Source organism: Erinaceus europaeus, chromosome 9 (genome assembly GCF_950295315.1).
Source record: "Erinaceus europaeus chromosome 9, mEriEur2.1, whole genome shotgun sequence".
NCBI classification, from domain to species: Eukaryota; Metazoa; Chordata; class Mammalia; order Eulipotyphla; family Erinaceidae; genus Erinaceus; species Erinaceus europaeus.
The window spans coordinates 33,471,548-33,484,776 of NC_080170.1; the positions used below are offsets into that span (position 1 = coordinate 33,471,548).

Sequence of the window (13,229 nt, forward strand, 5' to 3'; positions counted from 1 at the left end):
AGTCTAATTTTTGACACTTAGCTAGCTACAGTCTTGTAACAATTCTTTCTGTAGTCCATGGAGTATTTCACCTTACTAGTAATTAGCTATTAATACTTTTGGCTATTTTTATAAAATAGGACCACTTACTATCATTGACATTATAGTAGCAATAGTAATTGTAACACCTCAGTCATACCTCTTAGTTAATAGTTTACTTCTTTAAAACTGACTTGGAGGGGCCAGGTGGTGGCGCACCTGGTTGAGCGCACATGTTACAGTGCACAAGGACCCAGGTTCGAGTCCCCGGTCCCCACCTGCAGGGTGAGAGCTTCACTAGTGGTGAAGCAGGGCTGCAGGTGTCTCTCTCCCTCTCTATCACCCCCTTCCCTCTCAATTTCTGACTGTCTCTATCCAACAAATAATAATAAAAAAAAAAGATAAAAGAAAAAAAAAACTGACTTAGAGATCAAGTAACCTGTAACAAACTATGACTTATCCAACAGTGAAATGTCTATGGATGTTTATTCAGCATAATAATCTTAGCAAAGGATAAAAAGCCCAATACTGCTGCTGACCTGCAAGTATCTGGATTTTCTGGAATCAAAATGCTTGTCTTGCCTAACTCATGGTAACAAACAGAATGTAATGGGTTGAACAATAATCCTGCTAGTTTCTTCCTGACCAATTCAGACAGAAACTCAATGTACCAAGATGCTGAAGTACTCAGCAGACTGGAAATTTGCCTCATAAGAGTGAAGTGGGAGGGAGGTCACTTTTGTGCAGTTTTGCAATCTGGAGATGGAAGGATTAGCATGGCTTTGAAAGTATATAAAATTAATTACCCTTGACATGCCAATTAGAATCGCAAGCTCACAAGCAACAGAGACTTTGGACTACAGCTTTATATTAAAAAGACTTTTAAGATAAAATAGGAAACTTTCTCTCTTTTCCAGTGCTGAATAAAAAAAAAGTTGTAAGTTCTTAGCGTTTTACAGAATCTATTAAAGTTGCCACCCAAGCAAGAAAAAAAAAAAACCTAATTGTGTTATATGTTTTTTTTTTAAGATTTTATTTATTTATTAATGAGAAACATAGGAGGAGAGAAAAAGAGCCAGACATCACTCTGGTACATGTGCTGCTGGGGATTGAACTCAGAACCTCATGCTTGAGAGTCCGATGCTTTATCCACTGTGCCACCTCCCAGACCACCTAATTGTGTTATATTATCAAGATGATTTTTTTTAAAGCCAGTGAAATAGCTCGCTTGAACAGTGTACAGCTTTGTCATGTGCAGACACAGGTTTAAGCCCAACTCCCACCACACTGAAGAAACTTTGATGCTATGATCGCTCGTTCATTTGCTCTTTCTCAAAAAGATTTATTTATTCTGTGTGTGAAAATGAGGAGAAGAAGGGAGGAAGGCAGGCAGAGAGACTAGAGCACCACTCAGACATCTGTACTGCCAACGACTGAACTCGGGACCACGAGACCCTGCATGCACAGTACCTGGGAAGCTCTACAGTGGTGCAATACTATCCCGCCTCTCTCTCTCTAAAGAAACAAAAAATGAGCAGGGGCAGATAGCATAATGGTTATGCTAAGAGACTCTAATGCCTGAGGCTCCAAAGTCCCCAGGCTCAATCTTCTGCACCACCATAAGCCAGAGCTGAAAGTGCTCTGGCAAACAAAAAAAAGAAGGAAAAAGAAGGAAGGGAGGAAGGGAAAGAAGAAAAAGTGAAAAAGTTGGCTTAGGAGTGCAAGACACAGTTACCACAAAGAAAGAGTTATAACTACGTTCTTGATACTACCTTGCTTTTATCCTATATACACCTGTACACTAGGACCTTATATTATTCCCTTATCCTGTTTCAAACTTCCCTCTGAAAAACAAGATACACATTTCTATTCTCATGATAATTAAGTCACACACACACAAACACAGATCCCTGTGATATATAGTTACAATACGAAGATAAATATCACTTATCTAGTGCTAAATAGGAACAAGTTAAAAAAATATTCTACAATGCCAATAATTTTTGGCACTGTCAGAACACAGAAGGCTGACATCAAGACTAACAGAATTAAGTAACTTGGAAATGGTTTGCTGTCACCATTTACTTGCAGACTCTGCAGTCACTTGCGAAGTGTAACCCAAGTTATCCCTGAACAAAGATGACTCTCAAGGAAGTTTTTCTCCTGAATATCTGGGTTAGGCTATTCAGCATATTTTTCCTCCGTATAGTTATGCCTCTTAGCACTACATCTATGAACTTGGAAGAATGTCATCTTAGTGCCCCAAGTAGGGCAACATGTGCAGAGGTCACAGATGTCCTCTTCCCTTCCCATCTATTAATCTGTACTCTTAGTCTTACACAAATAACTATTACTACCACACACTTTAACTTCCTCTACATTACCGGAGAAACAACGTAGAAGTATAAATTTAGTACATATTATGCTTACTCACAACTTTTTTTTTTTTAAACTGGCAATTGTAATTTTCTTTCTTTTCCTGTTCTTTTTTACCAGATGACTGCTCAGCTCTGGTTTATGGTGGTGGCTGGGGATTGAACCAGGAACTTTGGAGCCTCAGGCATGAGTTTCTTTGCATAACCATTATGCTATCTCCCCCACCCACAGCTATTATTTTCTTCCTTAAAGTCCAATTAAAGAAGAATTCAAATGTGGAAGTATCAGTTCCCTATCAGTGAACATTGCTTAGATGTACAAACTAAAAACACATCTCTTGCATATAAAAACCTGAGTAGAGCTGATTTTTATATAAATGATAAAGCATAACCCTTTAACATAAATCTTCCCCTCACTCATTAACAAACTCAGATAAAAACAAAACAAAGCAAACGAACTGAGCTATATAGTACTTATTTTATATAGAAGATTAAACAGATTAAATTAACACAGATCAGAAAAGGAACTTCTCACAGAAAGATTAATACCATTTGAAATGAAAATAGACCCACAAAAATCTCCAAAAACGGTGATTACTTTAAAGTACAAAACTTTAGAATGTATTCATTTGTCTTAAGATTCAACAAAGCTTGCCCCCCCCCCCCAAAAAAAAAGTGCTCCTGTGTAAGTACCACAGGTTAACCAATTGCGCCACTGGAGCTCCAACAAGTGCTCCTATGTGGTAAATACTTGATCCATCCACAACACTTAATGCATATGCAATTTCTCAGTCACACGCATTGCAAGGTGACATCTGAATTGCTCAAATCATAAAACCTTCCTTGTCTAGTTAGGTAAATAGCCTGCATTCAATCACCATGAAAAATCAGGATAGCACACAATCAACAGAACAGTGGGAAGAAGAAAAAAAAAAAAGACTAAAACCTGTTAGGTTACTACTGAAGAGAAACCAGCTTACTAAGCTTTTCAGCTCTTTTCCCTCCTCTGAAGGATTTAAAAACAGCTTTCAAGTAGTTATAAATACATACCCATACTTCATTCTCATTCTATCATTTTCTGGGTTACAGTAAAATCTTTCCAAGTGTTCCTGGGAATCATTGGATATACTCTGCCACTTCTGAGAAGTTGCCTTCTTAATCTGCCAATGATAAGGCAAGATAGTGTGGTGCTTCAAACAATCCCTGCCGTAAATACAAGTGCCTTGCAAAAAGTCCATGCAAATTTCAATTCCATTCTCTTGGTGCGTGTGGTACTGTAACTGGTTCACCAGCTCAAACACAAGGTCAAGGGAAGCCTCCTCACTTTTGTTCTGAAAGAGCTCAGTACTCAGTTTATCACTGGTGTCCAAAATGTACTGGATTGTAAAACTGTTATCTTGGAAAACCCCTGGAACATAATCCATGACTTTGTCTATGCAGTCAGGACTAGAAGGAACATCACTTGAAACTGTGTGCAAAAGGTCAGCTTGGAAGTGCCCCGCTGCAGAATCTGCCACTGTCCCATTGATAGTTTCTGGAGAAAAGCTGTGATCCTGGATTGGAACCACCTGTTCTGGAGCATCAGTGGAAGGATGGGCTTCTGCTATTTGTCCTCCGACATTTGTTTCATCAGATATCAAGACAGGCATGTTGTTTTCTGCCGTTGGACACGACGGATTGATTTCCAAGGTTTTTTTCACCATAGGTTCATGTAAGCTGCTATCATCTGTACTCTGGTTTCTAGATCTAAAAACCCCATCAAGTGAACCGGATTCTAACAAAGTGTTTAATATTGGCCTCAAGGACCTTAGGGTTTCTGTTCCCAACCTCTTCTGATCCTTTTTCTTAAAACAAGTTTTCAAGGGAGTGATCTTCTCTGAGAGTCTCATCGGGCATGAAAAGTCATCAGGAGGAGAGGGAGGCTGCACTACACAGTCTGGCTCAGGTTCAGTGGTTTCCATTTCCATGATGTGGATCAGTCCCAATTACTCTTCAGGTCTAAAATCCTACCAGAGGAAAGGAAAGAAGATCACTTACAAGCTGACAACAACTGCATCCCATTCATTCATCAAAATGTTGTCTGTGACTAAGTCCCTAAAATCACAAGAGTACTATCATTCTTAAGATCAATTTAAAATTTTATTGAGAAATGAAGACAAGGCAAGGAGTATCTTCCAATAGATGAGAACATTTATGTGTGGACTTAACACACACAAAAACCTAATTCTGCTGGGTTTAAAATCGTTACTATGAGTATATGATGGCATATACTAAGTGTAGAAAGAAAAGGTAGAAAAAAGTACAAACTAGCACTGTTAGGGAAACCTTTGCCTGGAAGATTAGGGAAACCTTTGCCTGGAAGATTAGGGATAAAAAGTGTATCTAACTGAAGATAGTGGGGGAAACCACCTGTCCACTGCTCTGTGGCTCTGCTCAGTTATGTATCATTACTTATCTTACAAGATAATAAAAACTGTTTCTCTGCATACAGATTCATCAGATGAAGGGTAAAGTTCAAAGTTAAACTGCGGTGTGAGGGGGGGGTTAGCATATGGGGCTCTCAATTGAAATGTTATGAGAGAAAGTTAGGAGACGGTTAAAGCATTTCTTTAGAAAAAAATCCACCACACTGCACAAGGATATCAAAGGTCTACTTAGGCAAGCCCCAAAATATTACCATTACTTAAAGAATGCCAGTCGCTGTTTAGCAACAGAAGCTAACATCAGCAACAAGCACTGTGCATTTCACTGGAAATCAAATACAACTCAAATGTAGAAAGGATCTCCCTTATCTTTACAAGTCATGTCTTTGGGGGAGGGGCAGAAAAGTTACATAATGAGTTTTTAGTAGGCAAATAAGGGCATTTTATAGAAAAACAACATAATAAACCCAGTTTGGGATTCCTGACGAGTGACTGAAAGACACTAAAACTGGGCTTTCTTCAAAGAATCAAGCCCCGGTGTGGAGAGGGGAGAAGGAGGGCGGCTAGAACTTAAGTACAAAGCAAAGAAAACTTTGCAAACTGAAAAAAAAAATAGTGTCCCCCGTCCACCACCCCCCCTACACACATCTAGGACTCGCTGACTGATTATTGCCAGGTGGAAAGTTAATCCTCTTCTCTCCTGTCCAATAAACTGAAAGAGAGCTTCAGGACCAGAGCCCATGATTTCATCAAATTGGGTATGTTATTCCGGAGGAGCCCACTGAAGTGTCTAGCACAATGCAAAAGAAAGAGTTCTCTCTCTTTTGTCTGAATCACTGAAAAAAACGCACCTACTAAAGGCCATTCTTTACAGATCAGCAATAAATAACAACAAAGTAAAGCCAGTCTTCTGAGAAATAAATATGCAAGATCTAATTGGAGAGATGTATGAAGCTACTGATAGGGGTGGGGGAAAAAAAACAAAACAGCGAGCCTATACGAGGCGCTGGTGCACACCGTAAGTGCAAAGAAAGAAAGGGTAGAAGGAAGGGGGGGGAAAGTGAGCTGGCATTGTTAGGAAAAAGCTTCGCGCAGAGAGAGACTTGACATAGGACATAAATCAACTGGAGAGCAGCCAAGCCAGGCGTTATTATTCATCATGCTGCGCTCTTGCCTCCAGGCACAATTGGCAGGGCTGAGGTATTCCCTGTCCGCACCCGCGGGACTGGCAGCCGCGGGTCTCTACGTGAGTGAGGACACTCGGCAACTTCGGGGCAGCCGCCCGGGCCGCGGACGCGGGGAGGTCGCGGGGAGCCACTCGGCGATCACCAGAGCAAAGCGCGGATAACAGGGCGCCCGCCCGCCGCACCCCTCACCTCCAGATGCCCCCCCCCCACTCCCTCCACCCCCGGGTTCGGGGTGTCTCCGCACCGCACCCCCCGATTTGGCCTCTGAGCCCGGGTCCGAGAGGCGCCTCCTGCCAGCGCCGGGTGGTAGGCGGCTGTATCCCCGGCCCACCCAGGGGGTCCGGCATCCCGCCTCTCACCCCTCCCGGGAAGCCCCCCCCAATAAATAACAAAAAAGGCTCCACCCGCCCTCTCCCGGCGGTCCCGGAGCCCCCGCGGCGCCGTCCACAGCTGACTTCCACTGCGGCCCCTCGGCAGCCCCCGCGAGCCGCTTCCGGGGGGGGGATAGGCAGCTCGGAGCCCCCCGCCCCCCGCACACACACAGCACCGGGGAGCCCGGAGCCGCCGGGCAGCGCGGCGGTGGGGGCGCCCGACTTGTGGGAAGAGCCCGCAAACTTCTGGCCGCCGCGAGCGCAGCCGGCCGCCCCCCGCCCCCCGGCGCGCCTCACTGCAGGGCCGCCCGGCCGCGGCCACCCGCCTCCCGCGCGCCCCGGAGCCCCCCGGCCCGGCAGGTGTCGGCGGGGCCGGGGCGGGGGGCTCCGGGGCAGCCCAACGTCCCCAGCTTGAGGGAACCGGCGATCCGGCAGACCCCGCGGTCTACACCGCCACCCCCCGCCCGCGAGACGGCCCTCCATGCCCCCCCCACGGCCCCCGAGCCCCCGCCCCGGAGCCCCTACCCGGGCGGCAGCCTGAGAGAACGGACCGCCGCGCCGCGCCGCGCCAGCGGGCAGCTCCGCACAGGGTCTGAGCACAGCAGGCGCGGGCTCCTAGGGCTCGCAGGGCTCGCAGGCAGGCGCGGCGGCGAGCGGCTCACGGGTCATCCGGCGGCGGCCAGCACAGACGGGACTCGCCGCAGCTGCGCTCCGACCCGGCTCTCCGCCTGTCACCGCGAGCTCTGCTGTTCAGCGGCTTCCGGTCGCCTTCCCTCAGCAGCCGGGTGGAGGCGGGGCCAGCGCGCTGGGCGGGGCGAGCGGGAGCGGGGCCGCGAGGGAGGCCCCGCCCAGCACCTGCGCCTGCGCGCTGGCGGGAGTGTCGCGGGTGTGCGTGCTCCCGCGAGGGGGCGTGTCCCTCCGCGTGCCCGCAGGAGGGAAGAAGGGGGTAGAGCTGGGGGGGTAGTGCTGGGGGGGTGGGGGCGGGGAGCGCGCGGATGTGCCGGAGGGAGGCACCCAGGGGGTCCAGGAAGTGCCGGAGGGGGTGTGGCTGCGCCGTGCAGGGGGGCATTTGCGCGCGGTGGGGGTCCCTCTGCGGGGCTGCTAGCCGGCGGGTCACCGGGCCGCCGGGGCAAGGCGGGAGATGAAGGCGCGGTGTCTGCGCGGTCGGCTTTGTTGCCTTCTCACAGGCGGCTTCCCGCCCCGGACGCCCGACCCCGGCGGCAAATTGCTGCAACGCCGCCGCGGCCGGACGGGGGCGCTCGCCTCGCGCCGCCGGGGACTGGCCGCGGTCAGCCGGCCGCCGGAGACGGGGCGGCTCTGTTGGGAAGCGGGAGGCGAGCGGGGCCGCCGGCTCGGGGACGTTTGGGTTTCTCCGGAAGCGCGCGAAGATCGCGGAAAGGAAACTTGGCTTCTCGGGTTTTGCTGAGAAGCGCTGGGATCCGTGAGTCTCGGAAGCCCACAAGCCCCGAGCGCGACGCCCTTTGTGCGGCGCCTATTGCGTGTCCGCCGGGTCCTCACCTCGGACACTCGGAGACGCGCCCCCCGGAGTCGCTTCTGTTCTGTGGGGCTGCAGCATGGCTTGGCTGGCAAAGCCGCATATGGAAGAACTTTTCGGCGGCGGAGGAAGAAACAGCAAGTTAAAACCACATAATCACTGCCTGTGGTGGGGGAATTCTGGCCCCCGGTCAAAAAGCAAAAAAAAAAAAAAAAAAAAAAAAAAAGATTTAACATTAATGATGGCTGTGCCCCCAGAGCTGGCGGAGAGAGAATGGAACACGGCTTGCAAAGAGATAGCCTCAGCTGTGGCCTGAATTTTGTCACCGGGAGTCTTTCTGGGTGAAAAAAAAAGTCAACTCTAACATTACCATACAGGAAAACCTGTAAAAATAAGGGCGAAGAGGTAGGGACCAAGTCTTCCTTAAGAGCTCTTCCAAACAAATGAACAACAGACCAAAGGATAAATAATGTAAGGAGAGCACCTTCCCAGCAGATCTTTATTTCAGGCTGTGTCAGGGTTGGACCATTAAGTTAAGGTGGGGATTAAGCAGAATTCAGAAGATAAAGAGCAGAAAACCAAACAAACAAAAGACAAATCAAGAACTTGGCCTACTCTTCTTGACATGGAATTGCATAGAAGCGACTATCAGATTTGAAATTGCCCGCTTTCTATTTCTAATGTCTCCTTTGGGATTTTTTTTTTTTAAGTCTAGCTTCTCCCAACAATTGGGTTGTTTAACTATTCTTTTTATTACTGTTTCAGCGATTTATTGCTGTGCACAAAACAACCCCCAAGCATAAGACTTTAAACAACACTTACACTTGAATGCTGATTCTCTCTGGTTCAGGAAGCCGGTCAGGGTGTATTGCAGGTGTATTGCAAGGTGTATTTGCAGGTTGTATTTATTGCAGTTGGCTCATCCCTATCCGGTGGTACCTGGGACCTCAATTGTGGTCGTTCAAATGACTGGGATCTGTCTTTATTAGGTCAAGATACAATATATCTTGGACCTCTGCTCTGGCAGTTGGCTAGATTACCTGTGTTGTCCACCTGGCTTTTCCACATGGCTAAGTTGGGTTTCTTCAGCATAGTGATCTGAAGGTCACAAGAGGGAGGATTCTAAGAAGACAAACCTCACTATTTGCTTGCCTGTTACTAGTGTCATTAGCCAAAAGCAAGTCTATGTGGAAAGGTACTGCACTGAGAAATAATACTGGCAGTTTCTTGAGGATTCTTAGAGCAGATCACCCTAAACCAATCAGTAAAAGTTACTTTAAAGCTGTAACCCTTTAGAATTCCAATTTAAAATTCCCTTGGGCTCTGAACTCAAAAATTTCACTCCCTATACCCTACCTCCTCCTTGATGCAGTTGAGAATTCTAACTGGTTCCCAATTTCTGTGCTGCTACTTTCAGAATGTCAGTTGCCTCTAAGGGGAAAATGACATTAAATTCTAGACTCACCATTCTTGAATCTAAGCTTCACAAACAGCTCAAGTTTTACTAATAGAGAAGTATCCTCCACAATGTCCAGGTGATATGTAACCCGTAGAAGAATACCAACTAGGAAGATCAATCTGCCTACAGACAGAACCAGGAACTGACCGACTAAGTGTAGGGCATGAGATTCCTTGCTGTAGTTATCTAACAGCTTTGAGCTCTTCTGTGGACCAGTGACCACTTGTGTCTTTGCCATGTTCTCCTTGTTGGTCACTTCTCCACTATTTCCAATTAGCAATATTGAGGCAGATTATTTTCCTTTAGAAATAGGTTGTTAAAGCTTGATAATGATCCACACTTTGATGGGGAAGATCCTGCATCATTGGGCTTTCTGAATGCTGATCTTTGATTAGCATCTAAGTTTGATGTTGATCAAACTCATTTGTTCTTTCGTCCCATCTAAGTAACTCAATAGGACCTGAAGTAGGGTGGTCCGGGAGGTGCCGCAATGGATAAGGCATTGGACTCTCAAGCATGAGGTCCTGAGTTCAATCCCCGGCAGCACATGTACCAGAGTGATATCTGGTTCTCTCCTATCATTTCTCATGAATCAATAAATAAAATTAAAAAAAAAGACCTGAAGTAGGGAGTTGGGCAGTAGTGCAACGGGTTAAGCGCACGTGGGGCGAAGCGCAAGGACCAACATAAAGATCCCAGTTCAGCTCCCCACCTGCAAGGGAGTTGCTTCACAAGCAGTGAAGCAGGTCTGCAGGTGTCTATCTTTCTCTCCCCATCTCTTGTCTTCTCCTCCTCCATTTCTCTCTGTCCTATCCAACAACAATGACATTAATAACAACAACAACAATAACTATAACAATAAAACAACAAGGGCAACAAAAGGGAATAAATAAATAAATATTTTTTTAAAGACCTGAAATAGATTCTCCTTGGGAGGAGACTAGTGCACTTATTGTATGAGAAGGACAGACTAGCTTAGACACCACAATTCTTATTAGAATTATTAGTAGAAACATCTGATGCTTTTTTTTTTCTTTTGAGGAGAATGCCAAGCTTAACATAGCCAGTGTGCCTACCCAAAAAAGATAATTTGCCTAGATCCACTATAGTTATGGGTGAACTTGGGGTAGATAGCTCTAGACATATAGTAATGATTTTTAGAAGAATATTTTTTAATTATTTATAAAAAGAAAACATTGACAAAACTATAGGATAAGAGGGGTACAACTCCACACAATTCCCACCACCAGAACTCTGCATCCCATCCCTTCCCTGATAGCCTTCCTATTCTTTAACCCTCTGGGACTGTGGACCCAAGGTCACTGTGGGATGCAGAAGGTGGAAGGTCTGGCTTCTATAATTGCTGCTCCGCTGAACATGGGTGTTGGCAGGTTTATCCATACTTCCAGCCTGCCTCTCTCTTTCCCTAGTAGGGTGGGACTCTAGGGAGGCAGAGCTCCAGGACATATTGGTGGGGTGAGCATTTCTTTTCTCCCATCCAAGTACTAACCAGACCCGACCCTGCTTAGCTCCCAAGATCAGACGAGATCGGGCGTGTTCAGGGTGGTATGGCCGTAGACGAGTATTTCTTTTCTAACATAGCAGCACATAGTTCCATTTCTATATACCCCCTTTTCTCCTCCTCCTCCTAGAATGCTAATGTGACGATGGAGACTAAGTCCTATGACAAAAATTAAGGTAAACATGATATGGAAAATATGGGAGTTCACAATCTGAGGATGCAAAACAAAGGTAAATGGAGTCTGGGTCAGTCATGACATCTTGAAGCTGCTCTAGCAGTCCTAGAGAGACGACCCTGGGCTTATTGTTATGTCTGGAAAATAAATTCTCATTTGGCTTAACTGTTTTTGTGTGGTTAAATATATTCTTAACTAATACAAAAGTTACCAAGTTATTTTCTAACTAGGACACTTTAAAACCCTGCTAGTTAGATAACAATATGATCTAGCGTATCAGAAATTGAGTTGTCACAGAGTAAAATGTCAACTCCCATAGCATTTCCTGGCAAGCCCACAAATATACCAAATTGTGTGATTAAGAAGCATGTTTATTGGAACTGAGGAGCTAGCTTAATTGTTATGCAAAAAACTTTCATGGCTGATATACCAAAGGTGCCTGGTTCAATTCCTAGCACAATTCCTAAGCCAGAGGGCTGACTCTGGTAAAAATAAACAAACAAACAAAAACAGACAAAAAGCAAGAAGCATGTTTATTAAAGAAAAAACAAAAAGGCAAAAAAAGACATAACTATGTCCAAGTGAACCTACGTTCTGTCTTACTAAAAGATCTTTTCTGTTACTACTGAATATATTTTGCCTAGCATTATCACATACAAATTTTCATACTAACGGTCTTTAAAACAAATATCTATCTAAAATTTAAATAATGATAGCGTGTTTCACTTAACTAATTCCTTGTCATTAACTTAAGTCACATTAAAAAATCATGTGATCGGGGATCGGGCGATAGCACAGCGGGTTAAGCGCATGTGGCGCAAAGTGCAAGGACCTGCATAAAGATCCTGGTTTGAGCCCCGGCTCTTCACCTGCAGGGGAGTCGCTTCACTGGTGGTGAAGCAGGTCTGAGGTATCCACCTTTCTCTCCCCATCTCTGTCTTCCCCTCCCCTCTCCATTTCTCTGTCTTATCCAACAACGACAACAATAACTACAACAATAAGACAATAAGGGCAACAAAAGGGAAAATAAATATTTTTTTGTTTTTTAATTATGTGATCACTGAGTACATTTAAGTCACTGGATTAAACACTTAACTACACAGAGAGGAATAAGAAGCTTCTTACTGAACACTCTTCAAAGCTACAAAAGACTTAAATGTAGCACATGTGGCATTAAGTATATGTATACATTCAAATACATGATGTAAGTCATTTGATCATTTTAAAATATGTATGGGGCTGGAAAGGACAGCATAATGGTTATACAAAAACAAGTCTTTCATGTAGAAGTTGGAAGATCCCAGATTCAATCCCAGCACTACCATATGCCAGAGCTAAGCAATATAGTACTCTGGTCTCAAAACAAAACAGTTCAAAGCAAACAAAAATATATGCTTGTAGGATTAAAAAGTTTTGATTTCCTTTTCACATGTTTCTCTTATTGCTAATTTGTTAATCTGGTCTGCTGGAATTGCCTTAGTATGACTGATTTGTTCCAGAAAGTTTATCCAGTAAACAATGCATTAGTGTTAAAGCCAGCACTACTTGACATTTCAAGTGACCCAAGCAAGATTTTCAGTTTTCAATTTCATTAACAGAGTACATGCTATAAAGTAGAAATATCAATATATGTTGCTTTCTGTTTTCGCAACTATTAGTACTACCTAATTCCCCAACATCCTTCTGGTGAAAAGATCATCATTTCTGGTTACCACATCAAGAAGGAAACAGTGACTAATATGGCTCAGAGAGTACAGTGAAAGACCTGAGATTTGAAAACAAGCCTTGGCTCATAGCATTACTGGACTGAGATTATACAAAGAACACAGGCAACTTGCATAGATGGCAGGCTGACAATTCCTTATCTGTGAGTGCTAAGTCCAGGCTATAATGGTTTCTGATTATGTATGTAAGAACAGTTTGTTCTTTAATTTAGAAGTTCCTATATGTCTGTATATAATAGCTTTCTAGTGAAAAAGAAATGTGCTATCTAGACAACTGAATTATGTTTTCACTTTTTCTTTTTCTTTTTTTTTATTAACACGAGAGCAAACAGCATCACTCTGGCATATGTAGTGCCAGGGATCAAATTCTGAGCTTTATGTCTACCAGTCCTGTGGTCTACCTCTGTGTATCTTTCAGGGCAGAATTACTATTGTTTTTCAACATGTATAACTTACTTTTGAGAATTCTGGCTTGTTGGT

At 44.8% G+C, this 13,229-nt stretch overlaps 1 protein-coding gene across 2 annotated transcripts in view; it reads right to left on the bottom strand.

Moving 5' to 3' along the window:
• Positions 1-7,145, bottom strand: part of TIPARP (TCDD inducible poly(ADP-ribose) polymerase) — a 39,730-nt gene extending 32,585 nt beyond the window's left edge. The window contains exons 1-2 of one of the 2 annotated variants that reach the window (XM_060197607.1): positions 6,926-7,145; positions 3,444-4,391 (exon numbers count right to left, since the gene is read on the bottom strand). In XM_060197607.1, coding sequence (XP_060053590.1) covers positions 3,444-4,360 — 917 coding nt within the window. In that variant the 5' untranslated portion in view covers positions 4,361-4,391; positions 6,926-7,145. Of the gene's footprint in view, positions 1-3,443; positions 4,392-6,899 lie in introns of both variants that reach the window. The other variant, XM_007521071.3, reaches the window with a different exon arrangement.
• Positions 7,146-13,229: the final 6,084 nt, after the last annotated feature.